The 24,207-nt window shown below is 50.4% G+C and overlaps 1 protein-coding gene across 2 annotated transcripts in view; it reads right to left on the bottom strand.

Annotated features, from left to right (window-relative positions):
* Positions 1-24,207, bottom strand: part of SHANK2 (SH3 and multiple ankyrin repeat domains 2) — a 638,889-nt gene that overhangs the window by 420,337 nt on the left and 194,345 nt on the right. For both annotated transcript variants that reach the window (XM_025357432.1, XM_025357433.1), the window contains one exon: positions 8,000-8,066. In XM_025357432.1, the coding sequence (XP_025213217.1) occupies positions 8,000-8,066 (67 nt within the window). The remainder of the gene's footprint in view (positions 1-7,999; positions 8,067-24,207) is intronic.

Here is a 24,207-nt window from a genome sequence, read left to right as displayed (position 1 = left end):
CTAGGAATTTGCTTCCGCCAGACCCACACTGAGAAAGGTGACCCAACCCCATAGAGGCAAAGGTGAGTCTCACCTCCATTTCCCGACAGGAGAGAGCTCTGCTTGTGAGCACCCAGGGTTTGCCCTGACGCCAAAGCAAGAGCCAACAGCCTTAAGTTTAAGGGACAGGTCTCTCTTTATCCATGTTTCTCCTAAGTTGCATAAGACAAGTATTGCTGAAGACCATAATGCAGAAATGCCATGATTCCTGAGGCTGACAGTGATAGACAAATGGCAGAGAGAGAACTTGGAGTCCTCCAGTGATCATCTGACACCACCCACCCCCACCCAAGAGGCCAGGAACGGACAAAAGATTCGCCCTGAGGAAGGACTACAGCAGCACCCTTGAAGTTATGGAGGATACAGGGTGGAGGAAGCCAAGCCACAGAACCTAGAATCAGGAAGCCATGTGGCCACCCATAATCTAACGCAGAAATCCAGAAATCCCTGGCTTGAGGACTCACGACATCAAACCCAGCACAGCCCACTTCCTCTGACTGCCTCCTCTCCTCTGTGCCTCTAAGCTCGGCTGCTCCTGGACTCTGAAACTGTTCGTGTCAGATAAAACATCGCCCTCTCGCAAACACACTCAATCCAGCAACTGATTTGCCAATATGTGTCCCACCCTTTACACTCAAGAACGGGTACCACGGAAAGCAGGTTTGATGTCAAGAACAGACAGTAGGGCCGAGTGTGGTGGTTCACACCTGTAATTCCAGGACTTTGGGTGAGGCTGAGGTAGGTGGATCACCGGAGGTCAGGAGTTCGAGACCAGCCTGATCAACATGGTGAAACCCCATCTCTACTAAAAATACAAAAATTAGCTGGGCGTGGTGGCAGGTGCCTGTAATCCCAGCTCCCAGCTACTCAGGAGGTTGAAGCAGCAGAATTGCTTGAATCCGGGAGGCGGAGGTTGAAGTGAAGTGAAACCACTCCACTGCACTCCAGTCTGGGCAACAAAGGGAGACGCCATCTCAAAAAAAAAAAAAAAAAAAAAGACAAGAAAAACCAAAGAAAAAGCAAAAACAAACGAACAAGGATGAGAGAAGGGCTGACTTGGAGTGAACAAGAGCTGGGGCAGGAGCTGTCCATCCAACACACATTGCCTGAGGCCCCACCACGTGCCCAGCACAGTGGGGACGGCAGAATCAGATACCACCTGTCCTTGAAGAGGTAACAGTCTGGGAAGACAAAGGTCACAAAGCAATGTGAGTCCCCTAGAGTGGGTGGAATGGTGGTCCTCAAAAAGATGGGACCAAGTCCTAATCCCTGGGACCTAAACTGCACCCTCATTTGGAAACAGGGTCTTTTCAGGTGTGATGAGTTGAAGGATCTCAAGATGAGATCATCCTGGATTTAGGGTGGACTCTAAATTCAAAGACTGGAGTCTGCATAAGGGAGTGGAGTAGGACCTCTGAGATACATGCAGAGGGGAAGCCACATGAAGACAGAGGCAGGGGCTGGGGTGGTGCATTCAGAAGCCCAGGAACTTCAGAGGCAAGGAAGGATCCTTCCCCTGAGTCTGCAAAGGGAACCAGCCCTGCCAACACCTTGATTTTGGACTTCTGGCCTTTAAAACAGTGAGACGGTCAATTCCAGTTGTTTGAAGTCACTCAGTTGGTGGTCATTTGTTGTGGCAGCCCCGGGAACCAAGTACACGGCCCACCCCCGGGTACTGAGCAGGGATGCGAAAGATGTGGATGAGGAGAAATGCCTGGCAGACCCTGGGAAGCAAAGGAGGAGCTGGTGCTGGGACGTCCAGCATGAGAAACGCCAGAGGGATTTGAAACCGCAATTCCAGAGGGCCTCTCTATAGGCATATAGTTCATGCCTATAATCTCAGCACTTTGGGAGGTTGAGGCATATGGATCACGAGGTCAAGAGACTGAGACCATCCTGGTCAACATGGTGAAACCCTGTCTCTACTTAAAAAAAAAAAAAAAAAAAAAACATTATATATATATATGGCATCCAGGAGTGGTGGCTCACAGCTGTAATCCCAGTACTTTGGGAGGCTGAGGCGGGCGGATCACCTGAGGTTGGGAGTTCGAGACCAGCCTGACCAACATGAAGAAACCCCGTCTCTATCTCTACTAAAAATACAAAATTAGCCAGGCGTGGTGGCACATGTCTGTAATCTCAGCTACTCGGGAGGCTGAGGCAGGAGAATTGCTTGAACCTGGGAGGCGGAGGTTACGGTGAGCCAAGATCACACTCTTGCACTTCAGCCAGGGCAATAGAAGCGAAACTCCATCTCAAACAAAACAAAACAAAAAATTAGCCAGGCGTGGTGGCACACGCCTGTAATCCCAGCTACTCGGGAGGCTGAGGCAGGAGAATCGCTTGAACCCGGGTGGCGGAGGTTGCAGTGAGCCGAGATCGTGCCACTGCACTCTAGCCTGGGTGACAGGGTGATAGACTCCACCTCAAAAAAAAAAAAAAAAAAAGAGTTGTCACGGGAAGGTGGTGACCACGTAGGAGTTGGAGCTGGTGAGAGTGCAGGCGTCTTCAGGACCTGCTATTTCAGGTACCTGACATGTGCAAGTACAGCCTGAGAGAAAGGACGCTTCTCCTCTAGCAGAGGCAGTCTGTCATCCTCAGTGCACACAGGCTCCTCTTCAGATCGAAAGAGAATGGAGCCATTTCTTCCCGCTCAGCTGGTGGGAACCACCACCAACGGAGTGGCTTAAAACAACCAGAATTTACTATCTCATAGTTCTGAAGGCCAGAAGTCCAAAATCAATGTGTTGGCAGGGCTGGTTCCTTCTGCTGGTGCTCTGGGTGGACAGCCTCCAAGGTCTCACGGTTGGAATTCTTTCGTTCTGTGATCCCAGGGAAGTGACTCTGCAGCCTCCAAAGCATGTCCTCCTCCTCCCTCCCTCTCTCGGTCTCTGTCCCCCAGGGCATTGGGCCAGGCTGCATCTCCCCTCTGAAGGCCTCCTGGGTGACCCTGATGGACCCTCACCCTGACACTGCTAAGAGCATTCTGGGAAGGAACATTACCAGTGACAACTGAATATTTCACGGTGGGTGAGAAATGTCACAGAAGAAATTCCTCTTTGAAATGTTAACGTGGAAGGTGGAAGGAGAGGAATCTAGGATTTGCAGAGAAAACAACTGATTCTGTGGGTGAGAAGTTACTCTGGGCACCGGGTGAGGACAGGAGTGGCCAGGACCAGTTCTGACTAAAACATGACCTCTCTCGGCCGGGCGCGGTGGCTCAAGCTTGTAATCCCAGCACTTTGGGAGGCTGAGACGGGCGGATCACGAGGTCGGGAGATCAAGACCATCCTGGCTAACACAGTGAAACCCCGTCTCTACTAAAAAATACAAAAAACTAGCCGGGCGAGGTGGCGGGCTCCTGTAGTCCCAGCTACTCTGGAGGCTGAGGCAGGAGAATGGCGTAAACCCGGGAGGCGGAGCTTGCAGTGAGCTGAGATCCGGCCACAGCACTCCAGCCTGGGCGACAGAGCCAGACTCCGTCTCAAAAAAAAAAAAAAAAAAAAATGACCTCTCTCGAAAGCTCAGAGGATGAGCAACTTGAACCGCCCTGGTGAGAGACCACTGTGAGCTGCAAAGGCTCCCCTCGGGGGCTGCCAGGCAGCACAGCCATGAGGCCGGGACCTCAGTCCATCATTCCATCCATTCTCAGACAACTCTCTCCAGCTGCCCGGCTCTGCCCCATGCGGTCTCAGCATCATCCTCCTCCAGCCTCACCCCTGCCTTCTAAGCACAACTGGGGAGCTGGCCGGGAGCTGACAAATGCTTAGCTCTAGTAATCCCAGAGCGAGGGAGCCTGGATGAGGAAGCAGAGAGGAGAGACCCCTCTTACTATGGGGGGACCACTCTGTTGGTGGTCTGTGGCCCAGGAAGCCTCCTCTTCCCTCCGCCCAGCTTCTCAGCTCTGGTTCTAGGCCCAGCCTGTGTAAAGCCTCCTGAGCCTGCCTCGTCCCAGTCCACACTGACGCCTACAGCTCTTGCATGGTGCAAGGTTTCTCTCAGCTTCACCAGGGAGGCAGCAGGGTGTGGTGGTTGAAAGGACAGGTTCTCAAGGTAAGTACTTCAGCATCAGATGGACGTGGGGTTGAAATCTGGTTTGCCCAATTCCTCCAGCATGTGGCTTTGGAAAAGTCCTGAATGTAAGATGCCCTTGGTGCCCTGCCTGCATCCCCTTGGCATTCACTGTTCCCGGGTATGTGCACTGCTTACCCCCACAGGCCTTTGCAATTCCCCAATTCCCTGATGAAGGTCTTGGTACCCAGAGGGAGCACGCATAGGAGCTGGAACTGGTGGGTAAATACATGAACTGCTTCATAATGCCCAGGCACACCCTCTGCAGGTTCCCAGAGGACCCCAGGGGCCTGAGCCTCAGGGACCCACAGAGTCAACTGCTCGTGAACACATGTGTATGGCTGCCGCCCTGCCCTTCCCTGACTTCCTTCCCTAAGTCCCTGCTGGTGCTTCCTATATCACCTCCACAATAAACAGCTTACCCTCAAATCCTCATCTCAAGGTCAGCTTCCGGGGAGCCCCACCCCCAGTGCCATGTTGCTTAGGCTCTTCTTCACATGGAGATCACAACTGCATCTGGACGTGGAGGCTTACATGGTTGTGATGCTGTACGTGACGTGCTGGCCTGTAGTACTTGGTAAGCGCTAACTGTTTTCACTGTGGTTATTCATTCACCCAGAAGTAGGGCAGCTTTCTCAAACAATGAGCAAAGACCCATATGCAGGAGTTAGCAAGACCCATGTAGGCAAAAAACATGGGGAAGTGGGGAAGAGCGCACGAGACCCTCCCCACCACATACCCAGCACCTGGCCCCACCATAGGGGCGATGCAAAGAGGGGGTGACCACAGGGGAGGGGAGAAGCCACTGGGTTCCAACCTACAGGTTTAGTTAAGAAGGCATTAGTTCAGGATTTTACAACAGATTCACTGTGCTTGGATCAATCAACACATTGAGAGGCGTCAGGTTCCTAAAGGACTCACAGCCTCCACACCCTTCATCTCTCTCTCTGGGAAACTTTCAACGCAATGATTTAAATGGCACAGTTTGCGTTGATGCCAGTTTGCTAGTTCATAATCACAAACCCTTAGACGACTCAGATGAAACAAGAGGTTTTTTCCTCTTCTTATTCTTCTTTGTAGATGCACAAGGAACCCCGTGAGCAAGTACAGATTTTTTAAACTATCCTTTCCCTTTGGGGCCCTGGGAAAGCTCAAAGAGCAGGGAACGACAGACAGTGACTCCCTGCGTAAGCTGATTGTAAAAGCCAGTCCTGCTTCTTTCCTGCAGAACTGGGGTAGTTTACAAACATACAGACATGAGAGACTCAAACCTTGATCCTGGCATTTCAAAATATGTTAGCCACGTGAGCCTGTAGTGAGGATCCCCCCTTTCTTAATAGGGGGCTGCTGTTTACAGCTAATAAATAATTGATCAGAACAGGAAAAGGGTAATTAAAATGTATTCGCCCAACAAATGGGCGTTCCTTTTATAATAATGAAAACCCCTCTGTTTGTAAAGAGGTGTCTGCATCATAAATAGGGAAGATATTAATAATAATTATATCTAAAAATTGAAAAGACAACAAATGTCTCCCACGCTGGTTTGTGAAATCAACTCAGTGCTTCAACGGACTTGGAAAGTCATCCTGGTTTTTTGTTTGTTTGTTTTGTTTTTGAGACTGAGTTTAGCTCTTGTTGCCCAGGCTGGAGTGTAATGGCGCAATCTTGCCTCACTGCAACCTCCACCTCCCGGATTCAAGCGATTCTCCTGCCTCTGCCTCCCGAGTAGCTGGGATTACAGGTGCCTGCCACTGTGCCCAACTAATTTTTGTATTTTTAGTAGAGATGGGGTTTCACCATGTTGGCCAGGCTGGTCTCAAACTCCTGACCTCAGGAGTTTGATCCACCCGCCTCGGCCTCCCAAAGTGCTGGGATTACAGGCGTGAGAAACTGTGGGATTATGTGGGATTACAGGCGTGAGAAACTGCCCATCCTGTTTTTGAGTAGGAGAGTTTTGTCAGAAGGGAGGAAGGGTGGCTGTGACTCCATGGGGCAACGCTTAGGGGCAGGGGTGGCAGCCCCGGTATCTCCCAGCTCCATGTGGAGAGCTGGGATAAGGAAGCCACTTCACGCCTTCCTCTTTGCCGTGTAGGCCCCAGTGAGGGTAGCCCAATGAGGGTAGCCCAGAGCTTGTCACCATCCCAGACAACTCAGGATCCGTGGAGCTGCCAGCAACAACCCCTGCAGTCGTGGGTGGGACCTGTGCTCAGGCTCCCTCACCTCCCTTCTTCACTGTGTGCCCCTGGTCAAGACAGTCCCACTCCCTTCACAGCAGCCGATATTTTTAGCCTCAAACCAAAGCGATTCTGTGTGCTGTGTTTTCATATTAGGGAGGTAGCAGGGAGATGGTCTCTGGCATTCTGAGAGCTCATTTTCTAAATCACTTTGCAGACATTAACTCATCAATCTCTATAATGCGCTCACAGAGGTGCTGAGGCGGCCCTAGCAGAACCCTGGATCTCAGAGCAATGAAGTGATTTGCCCTGGCTCACAGGAGGGACGTGCGCGTCAGTGTCAGGCGCAGCCTTTGGGAGGCCCCGAGGCTCTGCACAGGTACTTGATGATGCAAGCCGTGCATCTGGCTCTGCATCCTCATGCAGTTCTCCAAGGTGGGGTAGGTACCGGCCGTGGTCGACGCAGGGCACACATGCCACACAGTAAAGCCTCGACAGCCAAACACACAGTTCTGCTTTCCCTGATGCCAAAAATGAGCTGAGGGGCACAGGCAATAAACGACACCCAGGAGCACCCCCCGGACCCCTTTGATGGGGTGATGCCATCTTCGAAAGCTCACCACTGCCGGTCCAATGGGACTGCTCCCCGCTGCAGGTCCTGTGGAAGCGCGGGGCTGGAGGAAACAGGCCAGTGGGCTCGTCCAAGTTGCAAGACTGGGCCCAGCCAATGGCAGGGCGATGGGAGAGAGGAGGAGCCCCAGAGACTGTCCTCCTGGTTGGCACAAGGGGTACTAAAAAGGGGAACGGCCATCAGCACAACTGCGGAGGAAGTGAAGCGGAGGCAACCGAGGGGAGTCGAGAGGATGCCACTGGCTCTCTCCACCCTCATCGGGTCGCCAGCTCTTTGCCTAAATAGAAGTGTGGATGTTACGGCACCTTCCAATAAACACATCTAAATCAGCTGCAAATTAATTGGTTTCAGCAATCAAGAGCCGTTGCCCTACATCCATTGCTTGATGCTTAGCACATTCTCCAGTTTGATTTCTTTTCTTTTCAGATTTTTAAAAAAGATGTCATATTTTTAGAGCAGTTTTAGGTTCACAGTAAAACCAAGCAGAAGGAATACAGCTTACCCAGAGAGCCCCTGCCCCTCACGTGCGGTCTCCCCAGTCATCAACACCCCCCTGGAGTGGGCCATTTGTTACAACTGAGAGCCTACAGTGTCACTCGAAGTCCACAGTTTACATCAGGCCTCACTCTTGGGCTTGTACATTCTACCAGTTTGGACAAATGCGTAACAACATGTATCAATTTTTATCATTAATTGGGAAAACCAGACACATACATCAGAGAGGGAAACCCAGAGCCAACCCTCAGCATGAACTCCACACTTCCTGTTCCTCTCCCCATTTTACTACATCAATGATGTTCACATGGAAAGAAACCTTGCAATGGGGACTGTCAGAATAGCCTAGAACATCATCCTTCTAGAGAAGCATGTTTCAGACAGCCTAACCTCTAAGGTCTTCCTTAGCCCCATCCCCACCATAAGTTAAAAAAGTTAAGACCAGAGACAGAATATGGGCTAATACTACGTGAAGTTTTGCTAAAAGCAGGCTCTAAACCAATCTTAGGAGCATTTTAAAAAGCTGGTGAGTGACCCCTCACAGCATCTCTAAACCAAATCCCACCAGTCTCTCCACGTGCCTACTCACCGATGTCTGTTTCCTTGTGGTTCTTGATGTATTCTGCCAGCTCAAAGTTGCCTGCTATTATGGCCACCTGCAAAGTGAAAATCACATTAAGTTAAGTGTCACCTGCAGAACAATGATTTCTTCACACACTATTACATCACTGAAGGTCTGACACCAAAAGGAGTCCAATCACAGCTCTTAAAATTGCAGCCGCAATATCCGTCAACACTCATCCTCTGAACTTGCCAACCACTACACTTGCTTCTCTCAAAGCAGCTGGCTGTTCTATGATGATAAGGTTGTCATTGCTCTACAACCTATATGAGTGGGGGCCTCTGTCCAGAAGGCATGTGGGGCAAATCACCCACACAGCAGCTGAGGTTTCAACCAGGCCTGCGTCTGGAAATCTCCCCATTGACTATGTCTAGTGTTCCCACGGGGCTTGATTAGTTCCAGCTCTCACACCCCGGAGTCCTGTTTATCCGATTAGAGGCATGCCAATCTACATAACTGGAGAGAGGGGGAAACCTCAAAGAAAGCATTTAAAACTCATCGGATTTCAGTTCTGTGGGAAAAATTCTACCCACAGATAGATGCACAGCCAGATGGGTGGCACCAAAACCATCACCTACAGGAAATTGTTCCAACTCAGGCCCTACAGATCTGTTGCCTAAAGATGCATGATCTTTGATATGGGAGAGCAGCCAGGCAGGTAAAGCCAAGTCTCCTAGGATGGCCATGGAGACCTGGAAGGAAGGCCAGCACCAGAGCCCACACGGGCAAGGCACACAGTGCCTCAGAAGGAGAGACACTGGGCTCAGGACCAATGCACACAACCCACAAAAGAGCCAGGCATTCAGATGCCAGCCTGCAGAAATACACTTACATCTACAACATGCTGATGTCAAGTCATAACGTTAAGTGGACCTTATCCAATCAGCTGGAGGCCTTAGGAGCCGAAATCGAGGTTTCCTACAGAAGAAGTTTCTCCTCAAGACTGAGGCATCAACTCCTGCCTGAGTTTCCAGCTTTATCTACTGATTTCAAATTGGCCAACCTGTGAGCCAATTCTTTACAATAAATTATAAACAAATGCAAACTTTAGTGTCAGGAGTGGGGTGTGGCTGTAACAAATATTTATAACGTCTTCCCAACATGGGCTTACTTCATTTGTTTAATTTAAATCAACCTTTCTTCTTGTGTGTATGAGGTGATCTGGTAAGGTAGGGTGGGAGATTTTTGGTTTTGTGTTTTTTTCTTCCTTACTTAGGGCATCTGCAGGCCTCGAAGGACCTTTCATTTAGGTCATATTCCTCAGAAAGTCTTCACTCTTCTGTTTTTGTTTTTCCTAAAGAATATTTTTAAAGCTCAAATTTGTGGAATAAGTTAGGACTTTATTTAGAATTATTGGCTGTTGGCAGCAGCAGTCTATTCTGAAATGTCTCATAATATACATATACACACACACACACACCTTTTTTTTTTTTTTTTTTTTAGGCAGGGTCTTGCTCTGTCCTCCAGGCTGGAGTGCAGTGGTGTGATCTTGGCTCACTGCAACCTCTGCCTCCCAGGCTCAAGTGATTCTTGTGCCTCAGCCTCTCGAGTATCTGGAATTACAGGCATGTGCCACCATGTCTGGCTAATTAACATATATATTTTTTCCTTTTTTTTTTTTTTTTTTTTTGTAGAGACAGGGTTTTGCCATGTTGGCCAGGATGGTCTCAAACTCTTGGCCTCAAGTGATCGGCCTGCCTCCCAAAGTGCTGAGATTACAGGCATGAGCCACTGTGCCTGGCCAAATACACACACACACACACACACACACATATATATATATATATTTTTAATAAATACGGTGTTGGTGAAAAAAACCCAAATATCTAAAAATATTATGGAATTGCTTTGGAACAGGGTAATGATTACAGGCTGGAAGAGTTTTGAGGTGCATGCTAGAAATATGAATGTTAGAATGATTCTGCTGAGATATCAGATGGAGATGAAGAACACGTTACTGGAAACTGGAGGAAAAGTGATGCTTGTTCTAAAGTGGCAAAGCACTTGGCTCAACTGTTCTAGTATTTTTGTGGAAGGTAGAGTTTGTGAGCGATAAAATCAGATATTTAGCTGAGGAGATTTCTAAGCAAAGTGTCGAAGGAGCAGCTGGATCCTCCTGACTGCTTATAGTAAAATGCAAAAGGAGAGAGATGAATCAAAGAAGGAATTGTGAAGCAAAAAGGAACCAGAGCTGGAAGATTTGGAAGATTCTTAGTCTATCCATATGGCAAAAAATGAAAAAGCCTATCCACATTGCAACAAAACGAACACCAAGGGTATGGCTGGAACATCACTTGATAATGTATGAGATTATAAGAGCAGGAACACTGCCAGTTTGAACAGAAGGGGACGGAGATAAAACAAATTAAAGAAGACTGTCGGACGTTTTGGATTTGACAGAAGAGGGTGATAGAGCTATTTGGTCACAAATGTATGTCACTCTTCAAGAAGAAGGCAAAACAACCCTGAAAGAAATTCAGAGATCATCAGATCCACCCCTTGGTTTCAAGAGTTAGATGGTCTCTGCCCAAAGACTTGTGGCAGGACCACAGGGCAGAGTTGCGGGGTGAGATAGTTCAGCTGTGTCCCCACCCAAATCTCATCTTGAGTCCCCATAATCCCCATAATCCCATGTGTTGAGGGAGGGACCCGGTGGGAGGTAATTGAATCACAGGGGCTGTTTCCCCCATGCTGTTCTTGTGATAGTGAGTGAGTTCTCATGAGATCTGATGGTTTTATAAGTGTCTGGCATTTCCCCTGCTGACACTCATTCTCCCGCCACCCTGTGAAGAGGTGCCTTATGTCACGACTGTAAGATTCCTGAGGGCTCCCCAGCCATGCGGAACTGTGCATCAATTAAACCTCTTTTCCCCCAGTCTCAGGTATTTCTTCACAGCAGTGGGAGAATGTGGGGGAAGCTTCCTGAGTGGTGGTTTCCCTTGGGCACAAAGGTAGAAAAGGTGGCTTTAGACATAAGCATGTCTCCAGACCACATTCAGAGAGATAGAAGCCGAGGTGCCCTCCTCCCAAAGGGAGACCACCTCTTCCTACAACACACCTCCAGCTCAGCTTTGGGAACTCAACTTAAGCAATGTGGACCCATGCCCTGGCCTGCTCAGGCTGAGCCAGACATTTCCTTCTCCAGGGCCTTGATGGTTGTGCTGGCTCCAGGATGGCCCGAGGCCTCTCTGCCCACAAGCCCCAGGCATCTCTCCCGCATTCCTACAGACCAGCCCTTGCCGAATGCCTGAGGTGAAACTGGCGGACTGGCAGAGGGATGTTGCCACAGAGGTGGAGGGCACGGGCTCTGGCCCGGGCTGCCTGGGTGTAAATCCAGACTTGTACTATGTGACACTGGGCATTACGTGCAATCCACAAACCTAGGTTTTCTCACCTGTGAAATGAGTTTGGTGTGTGGATTTATTGAGATCTCACAAATAAAGGTTTAGAGCAGTGCCTGGCACGTGGCCAATCAACCCTAAAAGAGTTTGCTATGGGCCAGGTGCTGTGGCTTACGTCCATAATACTAGCACTTCGGGAGGCTGAGGCAGGCGGATCACCGGTCAAGAGACAGAGACCATCCTGGCCAACATGGTGAAACTCTGTCTCTATTAAAAATACAAACATTAGCTGGGTGTGGTGGCATGCACCTGTAGTTCCAGCCATTCTGGAAGCTAAGGCAGGAGAATCACTTGAACCTGGTAAGTGGAGACTGCAGTAAGCCAAGATCGTGCCACTGTACTCCAGCTTGGTGACAGAGCGAGACTCGGTCTTAAAAAAAAAAAAAAAAAAAAAAGGTTGCTATGGTTAGAAAAATGATGACTGACTGCATCTTCGAACACTGCAGACTGCTCATTGTAAAGGTAACCCACTCCCCAGGTCACCCAGTACCCCACAAAAATGCACAGTCAGATACATACAAGTGCACAGCCACGTCTGCACTTGAACGCACACCTAGGACAGCTGAAGTAACACACACGTGGACCATCCCCTAGTGATTCCGGGATTCTCCTTCCAAAGAAAAGCCCTAGGAGCTTAAGCCCAGGCACCTCCCTGCTGGTCTAAAGGACTCAGCTCAAAATGCAAATGAGAACAATGCAAACGTTTACTTGTGATAATTGCCTGACTGTTTCTCCCCTTGATGATTTCAAGGCCTAGAAAATCCTCTTGGCAGAAAGCAGCTTCCTGCCTGTCCTCTGGCACTGTCTGCCCTATGCTTGGCTTATCACAGGTTCCCAGGAAAAGCCTTCTGGGAGAAGGAAGAGGGAACTGGCTCTTATGTGATGTCTCGGCATTGCTCAGTGTTGTCCAGCTGTTGTCAGGCTGCTGGTCTGGGTGACATGAGGAAGGCAGAGTGTGGGGTCTGTCTCTGTGGCTGCAGGTGTACATAGTAGCGAAAAGAACACTCATAGCAGAGACACAGCCGGGGCTCAGGTGCCACACGCTGCTCTGAGTTCCCGGGAGCGACCTCTTTTGATCTTAACAGCTCTATGAAGTGGGCACCATTATCTCTACTTGACAGAGGGGGAAACTGAGGCACAGAGCGATTAAGAAACTTGCTCCACATCACAGTCAGCACCGAAGCCAAGACATTCACTCAAGCCGTTTGGGTTCAAAATCTTCATCTAATCACCTTAGCATATAATATGCTGTCATTTTCATGGACTAGGGCATTTTTTTAAAAAGTTATGATATAATCACAGGTCACACACCTTTGTAAAACATAGAAGCACAAGAAACAAATGACAAATTATTCTCGAGGGTTATGACAAGCCACACTCAGGCTGGGCACCCACAGGATCTTCTATGGTGAAAAGTGCCCTGCGCAGGGGAAGGACAAGTCCTGTAAGAACAGATGCTGCTTTGTCCAGGTTTTTCAGAGCCCTAGAGGCCTGGAGGGGAGCCAGTGAAGAAATGAGAACTCAGCTCTCTACAGCTCACCTGTTTTCCCCCCATTAATTCAACTGTCCTCCTCCTTCCTTGTTTCAAACAACATTTCGGTAATACAGACAGATGCCTGCCTGCGGGGTACGACCATGATGCAACCTTGAGGGAGAAATGTCAGGGTTTAAAGAAACCCAGAGCAGGAAGGAGCCCCTCACCGCCACGGGATGCAAAGAGACTTCCTGTCACCTCCCTTCATAAGACATCACCAGCTTTGGAGTACCTGGAGAAGGAGCACCTGGCGGGGGTTACAGCTCAGGCAAAGGTTAGCAGGATGAATGTCAGATGTGGTGAATGTGCCAGCAAGACGGGCAAGATGGATGTGTGGAGGGAGGAAGGTCAGAGGTCAGCGCAGAAGGCAAAGACTGGCAGGTCATGGGAGGAATCCACACGTGAAGCAAAGGGAACCCTGGCTTCTGCCGTGAGGAGGTGACAAGAAACCATGGCCCTGGAAAGCATCTGGGGACAGACAATACCAGGGAGCCCTGAAAAACAGCAACAGGCAGGATGTCTCCATGGCTGAGGCCCAGCTGGCACCCTTGGACAGACAGGAGGCTGGGAGAATTCGGATGACGGGCAGCCAGTTCTGTGCCACGCCACTGGACAGCAGAGCAGCAGGCGGCCACCCGGGCAGTGTCACTGCACCACACTGGGCATTTGTATGAGATGCTTCACTGGCATTCTAAATCATCCTAATTCTCACTTCCGTATCTGCTGGCTGGGAAGGAGGAAGGCCTTTTATGGACATTTAAACAAGAGTTATGTAACACAAAGCAACAGTCTGTGTTTCTCTTCTGTGGATTTCAAAGGAAAGGGAGAGGCGGGGCCTCCAGGGAAGATGCAGAGGGCGTCCTCCCTCGCTGGCCTCTCTCAGCCAAGCGTGGGGCCGAGGTCCCAGCTCCCACCGCCTCCCCACCTGTCTCCCTCAGAACTGGGCTTTCTTGCTGTGCCCCTGGGGGCTGCCTCTCAGGGGACTCCCCTTAGCTCTTGCCCCAAGACAGAGTTAGCATCACTTTCTGGGAGCCTTTGCTGTGACCTTATGAATGACATCCTGCATTTGAAGTGTGATCGACAGTTCCAGGCAGCATCGATGGCTGACGTTTTGTGTGATGAGGGCACCACAGGATGAGTTCTTGTGGGAATCACCCCCAGTTGTAAGTCCTCGGTGCCGTAAACTGGGTTTTCCTGGAATGAAGCAATCATATCTGAGATGGGGACCTTTTGCTGGTGCTGGCAAAGCCCCCTGCAAGAGATGGCACTGGGATTAACAAGTAGAGGAAAGCAGACGGACACCTTGCCAGGAGCTGGGGGCTCTGCTCTTGGCACTCAGGGCCACAGGGACCCCTAAAAATGCAGGAATGTCAAGAGGGAGCTCACACTTTTTTTTTTTTTTCAACAGGAGCCACTCTGCAGGGCAGTGCATCTCGGGAGCCAAGCCCAGGAGACAGCATGGCCCCACTCCACTGATCTACCAACTGGGGGAGAAGGCGGAGTCTCCATCTATTCTCCTAACTCAAAAATTGACAACCATCTCCTCCTTAGCACCTCAAATGCTTACACCTCACATTCACTTAGCCGGCCGGGCTCAGTGGCTCATGCCTGTAATCCCAGCACTTTGGGAGACCGAGGTGAGTGGATCACCTGAGGTCAGGAGTTCAAGACCAGCCTTCCCAACATGGTGAATCCCCGTCTTTACTAAAAATACAAAAATTAGCTGGGCGTGGTGGCCGGCGCCTGTAATCCCAGCTACTCAGGAGGTCGAGGGAGAAGAGTTGCTTGAACCCGGGAGGCGGAGGTTGCAGTGAGTCGAGATTGCACCACTGCCTTCCAGGCTGGGCGAGAGAGCAAGACTCTGTCTCAAAATAAAATAAAGTAAATAAAATAAAATAAAGTAAATTAGAATAGAATACAATAGAATAGAATAGAATAAAATAAAATAAAATAAAATAAACATTATCTTAGCCTCAAGCTTTGAAGCACATCTTCAAAGCCTATAATATGACAATCACAGCCCACTAGGACTTAGGATCATAGAAAGACTGGGGACTCAATCCATCACACTCATCACTGGCAAGCGTCACTGGGAAAGACAGTATGGGTGCCCAGGGCTTGTCCAGGAGGGGCTGGGGCCCCAGGGCTCGAGGTCGGTCCAGACCCCTGCCACACACTCTGTGCATGACCACTGGCTGGAAGCCCTGACTTCTGGGGCCCTGTTGTCTCTTTTGCCACCTGCATTGCAACAGCGCAGAGACTTCCTGTCCCCTCTCTTCTTAATCCATCGTCCAGCTTTGGAGTACCAGGAGAAGGTGCTGTGGGCCAGATGCAAAGCCCTGCAAAACCAGTGGAAATGCCACCTGAACATCTTCCTAGAGCCCTGAGCTCTGTTGAGCCCCAAACCCTCCTTCTCCCCAAAATGCAGCACTTTGATGCTGTGTAAGCAGGTGAAGCCCATTCCAGGAGCAGCACCCCAAATTCCCAGCAGAGACCCTCGTATCTGGTGCTTCCTTCACTCCCCTAATCTGTATTAAATTAGGCAGCCCCTGCTATCCACCCAGTCCTTGCACCCACCCCATCAAGGACACCTGTAGACTTCATGGGGGCACCTGTTCCTCGCTTGGTGTTGCCTGCCCCACAAACTCAGAAATGAACCACTCGAGTAACAAGTGGTGAGAAGGATCAGACCACCACACGGTGGGTGCCTGGAAATTATCTGAGTCTCATGCCAAAGGACAGTTCTTGGTGCACACAGGGCCCGAGCGTGTTTAGGAGGTGCAGGCAGGCTGGGGGCTGGTGAGCACAGCAGGTGAAGCTACCTGCTCAGGTTCTGCAGGTGGTGTGGACTGCAATCCCATGCCTCACCTAAAAAGCTGCACTCTCAGCCTCTGAGGAACTTAAAGACCAAAGCGGGTGACAAGGCTTGGCTCTGTGTCCCCACCCAAATCTCATCTCGTAGCTCCCATAATTCCCATGTATCGTGGGAGGGACCTGTTGGGAGATGACGGAATCATGGGGGCGGTCTTTCACGTGCTGTTCTCGTGATAGTGAATAAGTCTCACAAGATCTGATGATTTTTTTTTTAATGGAGTCTAACTTTGTCACCTTGAGTGACTTGAGTTTCAGCGCAGTGGCGTGATCTCGGCTCACTGCAACCTCCACCTCCCAGGTTCACCACCCGCCTCAGCCTCCCGAGTAGCTGGGATTACAGGCACCCGCCACCACACCTGGCTAATTTTTCCATTTTTAATAGAGATGGGGTTTCACCACATTGGGCAGGCTGGTCTCAAACTCCTGACCTCAAGTAATCCACCCAAAGTGCTGGGAGTACAGGCATGAGCCATCATGCCCAGTCAATCTGGTGGTTTTAAAAAGGGGAGTTTCTCTGCACAAGCACCTTTGCCTGCCGCCATCCATGTGAGATGTGACTTGCTCCTCCTTGCCTTCCACCATGATTGTGAGGCCTCCCCAGCCATGCAGAACTGTAAGTCCATTAAACCTTTTTCTTCCCAGTCTCAGGTATATCTTTATCAGCAGCGTAAAAGCGGACTAATACAGTGGGGAAATGCGAGGAACAGCCTGGGTGCTCTTAGGCATGGCATGGTCTCAGGATGCTGGAAGGTGGAGTGGGATGATGCCAGGAGCAAGGACAGCCCCAGTGGGACTCGGGACTTGGACTGGCTTGATGGTGGGAAATGAGCCAGACAGACAGGCAGGCGAGGAGGACCTGGGGCTGTCTGGTTTCTCCAAGGATCTGAATTCCACTGCTCCCATTATATCAGGCAACTCCTTTCAAGACAGCTCCCTAGACGGCTCCAGCATTGTGTGGAAAATACCTTTCCTGGGCTTAAGCCACCCACCCTTCACTGAACACCACAAAGTGCCACATCCTATACCAGCTAGCACTGAACTTGGCCTGCTGTGATGCTCTTCCTGCTTCGTGTAAGCCTGCATTCTGAATGACGAAATGATTCTCCCTGAGCCCAGGGGCCATGCAGATTTCTGCCATGGTCTGGATATTTGAGGCCCCCTCCGAATTCATGTGTTGAAATGGAAACCCCACTGTGAGGGTGTTAGGAGCTGGCGCCTTTGGGAGGTGATAAGATGATGAGGGTGGAGCCCTCATAAATGAGATTAGTGCCCTTGGAAAAGAGGCCCCAGAGAGAGCCTTGCCCCTTCCGCCATGTGAGGACACAGCAAGAAGACCGCCGTCCAGGAAGCGGACCCTCATCAGACAGCCCATCTGCTGGCCCTTGATCTTGAACTCACAGCCTCTGAAGCTATAACAGATCCATGCCTATTGTTTATAAGCCACCCAGTTTATTTATTTATTTTGAGACAGAGTTTTGCTCTTGTCGCCCAGGCTTGAGTGCTATGGCACGATCTCCTGTCACTGCAGCCTCCACCTCCTGTGTTCAAGCGATTCTCCTGCCTCAGCCTCCTGTGTAGCTGGGATTACGGGTGCCTGCCACCATGCCTGGCTAATTTTTTGTAGTTTTAGCAGAGAGTCGGGGTTTCACCATGCTGGCCAGGCTGATCTCAAGCTCCTGACCTCAAGTAATCGGCCGGCCTCGGCCTCCCAAAGTGCTGAGATTACAGGATTGAGTCACTGTACCCAGCTCAGTTTATGGTATTTTGTGATGGCAGCCTGAACAGACTAAGACAGTGTCCAGCCTGTTGCACCTGTCACGCGGGCCAGCCCCGGGCTCCGACAAGGTGCCACAAAGCCCTGCCTTCCTGCTCGGGGCTGGGACATGGGCAATGCATGGGAGTGATCTTCACAGTGGTGAGGACGCCATGGAACGGGACTGTCACCTTTGAGAGTGGCTCTCGGGTGGCCAGGGCCCTGGAGAGGCTGTGGCCTCGCTGCAGTACCCACAACGCGACCTGTTCCCTGACGCCAAGAGGCAGAGCCCGGGCGAGGGTGGAGGCCACCTCTCTCCTCATCACTCGCGCAACAAGCTCCTGGGATCCGCAGCCAGAACTCGGAGGAAAGCCACTCCACTGCCCCAGCGAAGCCTCCTTCTCTTGCCAAAACGAAAGGTGCCTCCCGACACCGAGAGCTCTTTAGAGGTAGCTCTGTGACCCTGACACCTCCTCGCTGCAACTGGAAAACGGCTCCTCGGAAAGGCACAAGGGAAACCGAGGGCTTGGGATGTCCCTGTCTTTGTTTCCTTCCAGATGACGAAGCTTCATCTATTTCAGACTCCTGTGGCAACTCAGGAAGCCACTGATGCCCAAAGACCCCAGGGCCTGGTGAGGATGTTTTAATTACGAGCATCCTCCAAACATGGCAGGGAGGGCACCTGGGCTCCTGGCTCACCAAGGTCAGGGGTCGCCGAGCTCCCCTGCAAACTCCAAGGGAGTCTCTGCCCATCTCCAGGCTAAAGCCCAGAGTCTGGAGAGGCAGTTGAGGCCTCTGTGGTTCCAGAAGAGCTCCCCGGGGCTTTGTTAAAACCCCATACGGGGCCAGGGCCTTTGCAAATCGATGTATATTACCGAGAAGCCCCTGGTTGCTCCAGAAGCTTATACCTACCTTGACAGGGCTGACCAGATAGAGGTGGGACTGATGCAAGCAACGTCCACACCTCCTGAAGTGCTGGCTCAGGGGCATCGTGGGCCAGGGTCCCCAGCCAGAGGAGGCAGCTGAGGACTGGGAAGCTGTTGTAGGAGTAGTTCCATACCGGGTGACCCAATGAGCCTCCCAGGTTAGAGGAGGACCCTGAGCATTTGAGCAAGACTTGCTTAGGTCTCTGCCGGTATCCCCAGAGGCTGGGGACGAAACAGCCCCTCAGTCCCACAGAAGGTGGAGCAGGTCCAGCCCCCAGCACCCCTCCCATGGCGGAGTGAAGGGGACCCCCTGGGCTGTGGCCAGACTTCACTCAGGCAGCACCATGCAGTGGTCAGGGCCACAGGCTTGGACACTGGACAGCCCCAGAGGGAGCTTTCTAGCACCGACACAACAGACAACCTCCCCGCCGTCAGGCTCCAGAAACTGGGGATAATAATTCAGGTATGATTCGTCTATGACTATCATGAGAATTAAAAGTTAATTGGCAAATAATAATTGGCAAATGACTTAAAACAGCACCATTCAGTATCACCAAATTGAATGCAGAGATCCATATATTAAGGAGATGATATCATTGCTGGGGGGTTTACTTCAGAAATAAGAAAATCGACAAATATAATTCATCGCATTAGCAGATAAGCAGGGGAAATCTACATAATCATCTTTGACAGTTGCAGGATTGGATTTTGGATAAATATTTTATCAAAACACATTGGATACGAAAACATAGATTCATGATAAAACTTAATAGACTGGGCCAGGCATGGAGGCTCATGCCTGCAATTCCAACAATTTGGTAGGTCAAGGGAGGCAGATCACTTGAGGTCAGGAATTCGAGACCAGTCTGGCCAACATAGTAAAACCTCATCTCCACTAAAAATACAAAAACTAGCCAGGCATGGTGGCACGAGCCTGTAATCCCAGCTACTTGGGAGGCTGAGGCAGGAGAATCTCTTGAACCTGGGAGGTGGAGGTTGCAGCGATCTGGGATCACGCCACTGCACTCTGCACTCCAGCCTGGGTGATAGAGTAAGGCTCCATCTCAAAAAACAAACAAACAAACAAAAAACAACAACAAAAAACAAAAGCCAGGTGCAGTGGCTCATGCCTATAATCCCGGCACTTTGGGAGGCCAAGGCAGGCAGATCACAAGGTCAGGAGATCGAGACCATCCTGGCTAACACAGTGAAACCCCGTCTCTAGTAAAAGTACAAAAAAATTAGCCAGGCGTGGTGGTGGGCGCCTGCAGTCCCAGCTACTCGGGAGGGTGAGACAGGAGAACAGGATGAACCTAGGAGGCAGAGCTTGCAGTAAGCAGAGATCGCGCCACTGCACTCCAGCCTGGGTGACAGAGCAAGACTCCGTCTCACAAACAAATAAGATAAAAAAAATAAAAAATTAAAAAATTTTTAAAAAATCTTAATAGACTGGGAAGAAAAGTGAACTTTGCCTGCTAGTGCAGCAGTGAAACAGATTGTGCCTGAGAGAACACCCTAAAACTAAGGGCCGCATGGGTCTGAGGACTGCTGCTCTGGACTCCCTCACATGACTACGTTTAAGTGGAGGGTCAGCCTGGCTGGCAGGTGTGGGATGGCCTCACATGGGCCTCATGGTTGGCTGGAACACATCTGTTTTCTTCCATGCATCCTCCCATCCCCCAGAGACCAGGCTGGCTTCCTTACACGGTGTCCTCAGGACAATGCTCCACGTAGACAGCAAGTCACGCTGCCAAGGAGGGAAACAGACTCTGCCTGTGCCTGGGAGTGGCTGCACTTTTTTTCCTGCCACAGTTGCAATCTGCAATTGTGCCATGACTGCAGCTCAGACACGGTCATGGGGATCCGCGGGTGTGCTGGGTGACCTTCTGGTTGACCTTGTCCTTTTGGTCCTGGGATCGAGCAGAAGCTCCGAAGGCTGCACAGCAATCTGGGATTCGGACAGGCCTCCAGAGCTGCATTGATATTGGCAAGTTACCTCCCAAGGATGCTGGGCTTCAGCGCCAAGGTGACTCTCATTACAAACGAAATGCTGAACCTGAACCAGGGGTTGGCATGGGGGGATCGTGTATGAGAGGAAAACCACTTTCAGCATTTGGAATTTTCTGACCTCATCAATATCAAAGTCAAACCACGACCGAACGGATCTACCTCCAATTAGTCGTTCAGCTTCCGGCCAAGATGCTGAAACGTCAGCCGGGGGAAAAACCGGCCACCTCCTTGGAGGAAGCCACCTCCCCTCATCCCTCTTAGGGTAGAAGAGACCTTCCGGGCAGTATTATCCAGTCCTCTGTCCTGTGAAATACGTATGGCAGTTAAGGGAATAAAAACCTCGAGAAACATCAGAGTGAAAGTTTAACACACACACAAAAGAATGGGAAATAATTATTTCATGTGGACCGAATGCAACCTCCGTCTCCCAGAAGGCTTTGCCAATAAGATGTAAATTTTTCCTCTGAAATAGTGATGGCATTGAAGGACATCATTTGCTCCCAGAAATCTTGATAGAAAAGCAACAGTTCTTTGATGTTTGCAGAGGAATGGTTTTCAGGAGAGTGGCTCTGGTGGGACTCGGAGGCTAGAAAGCCGTGAGCCCAGAGGGCAGTTAGATTTTTCTGCTTGGCCTCCAGGAACCCTAGACTCATGGCACAGAATGAGGGAGGCTGAGTCTGTTGTGAGAAGAGGAGATTTTTGGGGATTACCGATGTTGCTAGGCTGGCTTTCCCGTGCTGTAATGATGAGGAGAGTGATCAAGCTGATCTTAATGATAACTACCCATGTTTACCCAACACGACATGCAGCCCAGCATCTAAATACAGTCTCTGAATTCCACCCTCATGGCATGCCTTGAGGAAGTAGAGCTGTCATGATCCTTGTTCTGCAGATCAGAAAACAGGCTCTGAGAGCTCAAGCGAGTAAGATTTCTTCACTGCGTAAAGGAAGGGCCTGTCCATTCAATTCCAAAGCCTAGGGGAAGGCAGGCATTACACATGTGGCCTCATGTGGCTCTAACTACAGAAAGTTCTCTTGTGCAACAGCCCAGGCACAGCCTCCCTGCTTAAAAAAGGCAAGAGGGAGATTAGCAATGAGATTTGGTTCTGAAGCAAAAATTCAACACCACTTTCTGCAGGACAGTAACCAAAGAAAGAAATCACGGCTGACAGCGGGGTACGCTTGTGCATGAGTTTGATCAGGCTGCCGTCACTAAGCACCACAGACTGGGCGGCTTAAGCCACAGACACTTCTCATTTCACTGTCCTGGAGGTTGGAGTCTGAGATCAGGGCGTCGCAGGGCTGGGTCCTCTTGAGGCCTCTCTCCTTGGCTTACTTTGGGCCGCTTTCTCTCTGTGTCCTCACACGACAGTCCCTCTCTGTGTGTCTGTGTCCTCATCTCCTCTTCTTATACGGACACTGGTCATATCAGATTAGGGCCCAGCCTAGTGATCTCAATTTAACTTAATTATCTCTTCAAAGTCCCATCTCCAACTACAGTCACATTCAGAGGTGCTGAGGCTTAGGGCTTCAACATAGGAATTCAGGGGGACACCATTCCACCCAGAACAACTTGCTTAGCACAAGAGTATGCAGAATCTCTTTGCCTTCCTCAGGGACGCCTAGGGTCCCCAGCAAACACCCAGGTCAGAGGTGTCTGGGACCTGCACGAGGCTGGAGAATCTCTCCCCTCATGTGGTCTGTTTTCAGGGAGCAGAGGGTAGGAAGAGGCTATTGCACACTCAATTGTCACAGATGAACATGCAGGAGCCGAGGCAATCACTGCCTCTCCCACCCCCATGATCCAGTTATGAAAAGTGTCACACCCACTGAAAAAGTTGAAAGAATAGTCTGGCTCTGGTGGCTCAAACCTGTAATCCCAGCACTCTGGGAGGTTGAGGCGGACAGACAACTTGAGGTCAGGAGTTCAAGATCAGCCTGGCCAAAGTGGCAAAATTGCATCTCTACTAAAAATACAAAATTAGCCAGGTATGGTGGCGGACACCTGTAATTCCAGCCTCTTGGGAGGCCGAGGAAGCAGAATCACTTGAACCCAGGAGGCAGAGGTTGCAGTGAGCCAAGATTGCACAATTGCACTCCAGCCTGGGCAACAGAGCGAGACTCCATCTCAAAAAAATAAACGTTGGAAGAATAGAGCAATGAAAATCAAAACACTTCCAAACTGGATTACACAACTGTTTACATGTTGCTTGGTGTGGCGTGTGTGTGTGTGTGCGCTGGGGGGCACATGTGCACATAATTCGATTTTTGCTAAGCCATGATGATGCATCCCTCCCTAAACACCTCAGCATTTGCAGAAACGAAGGGTGTGCTCCCGTAAGTCATGTCACACGCAGAAGATCAGCATTCACTGAACCCAGACTTCCAAAACCACTCCACACGCACGGCTCTCCACATGCCTCTTTCCCCTAATTTTCTGTACTGTTTTAATTCAGCTAAAAGTACATGCCATGAAACACACAGGCCTTAAGCACAGAGTGGGAAAAGGTTTGGTGGTTGTTGTTGTTGTTTTTGTTTTGTTTTATTTTTGAGATGGCCTCTTGCTCTATTGCCCCAGCTTGAACCTGGGAGGTGGGGGTTGCAGTGAGCCAAGATCCCACCATTGCACTCCAGCCTGGGCAACAGAGAGAGTCTCTGTCTCAAAACAAAAACAAAAACAAAAATGCTGCCTTCTTTTCAGAGCAGGGGTTACCATTTCAAGCCCCAGTTACTCCACATTCTTACAGACAACATGTGGCACCGTCCATCTTCTTAATTTTGGCTAATTGTGTGCGTGAAGTAGGTGGTTTTAAACTTTATTTGCCCCCCAACTTCTTTTTTTTTTTTTTTTTTGAGACGGAGTCTCCCTCTGTCGCCCAGGCTGGAGTGCAGTGGCCAGATCTCAGCTCACTGCAAGCTCCGCCTCCCGGGTTTACGCCATTCTCCTGCCTCAGCCTCCGGAGTAGCTGGGACTACAGGCGCCCACCACCTCGCCCGCCTAGTTTTTTGTATTTTTTAGTAGAGATGGGGTTTCACCGTGTTAGCCAGGATGGTCTCAATCTCCTGATCTGGTGATCCGCCTGTCTTGGCCTCCCAAAGTGCTGGGATTATAGGCTTGAGCCACTACGCCCGGCCCAACTTCTCCTTTTCTGCAACCTCATCATTACTATCATTAGAATAAAATTAATTATCTGTTTGCCCAGAGGGTGGAAAAACGCAATGATTCTATAGGACTCAGGCCAAGAGCTGGAGACATCAGCTTCACAGAAGCTGTGAGTGCGTCTGCAGCTTCTACGGGCCAGGGAGTAAGACTCATGGCTGCTGTTGTTTGCTCAGGAACATCATCTCCTATCCCAAAATGACAAGACTGAAAATGGCGGCAGAAGTGGTCAGTGGCTGGCTGTGGTGCTTCACACCTGTAATCCCAGCACTTTGGGAGGCAGAAGTGGGAGGATCACCTGCGGTCAGGAGTTTGAGACCAGCCTGGCCAACATGGTGAAATCCCATCTCTACTAGAAATACTAAAAATCAGCTGGGCATGGTGGCAGGTGCCTGTAATCCCAGCTACTTGGGAGGCTGAGGCAGGAGAATCACTTGAACCAGGGAGATGGAGGTTGCAGAGAGCTGAGATTGCACCACTGCACTCCAGCCTGGGTAACAGAGTGAGACCCTGTCAA

Source organism: Theropithecus gelada, chromosome 14 (genome assembly GCF_003255815.1).
Source record: "Theropithecus gelada isolate Dixy chromosome 14, Tgel_1.0, whole genome shotgun sequence".
Taxonomy (NCBI): Eukaryota; Metazoa; Chordata; class Mammalia; order Primates; family Cercopithecidae; genus Theropithecus; species Theropithecus gelada.
This window is presented reverse-complemented; position numbering and strand designations above follow the sequence as displayed.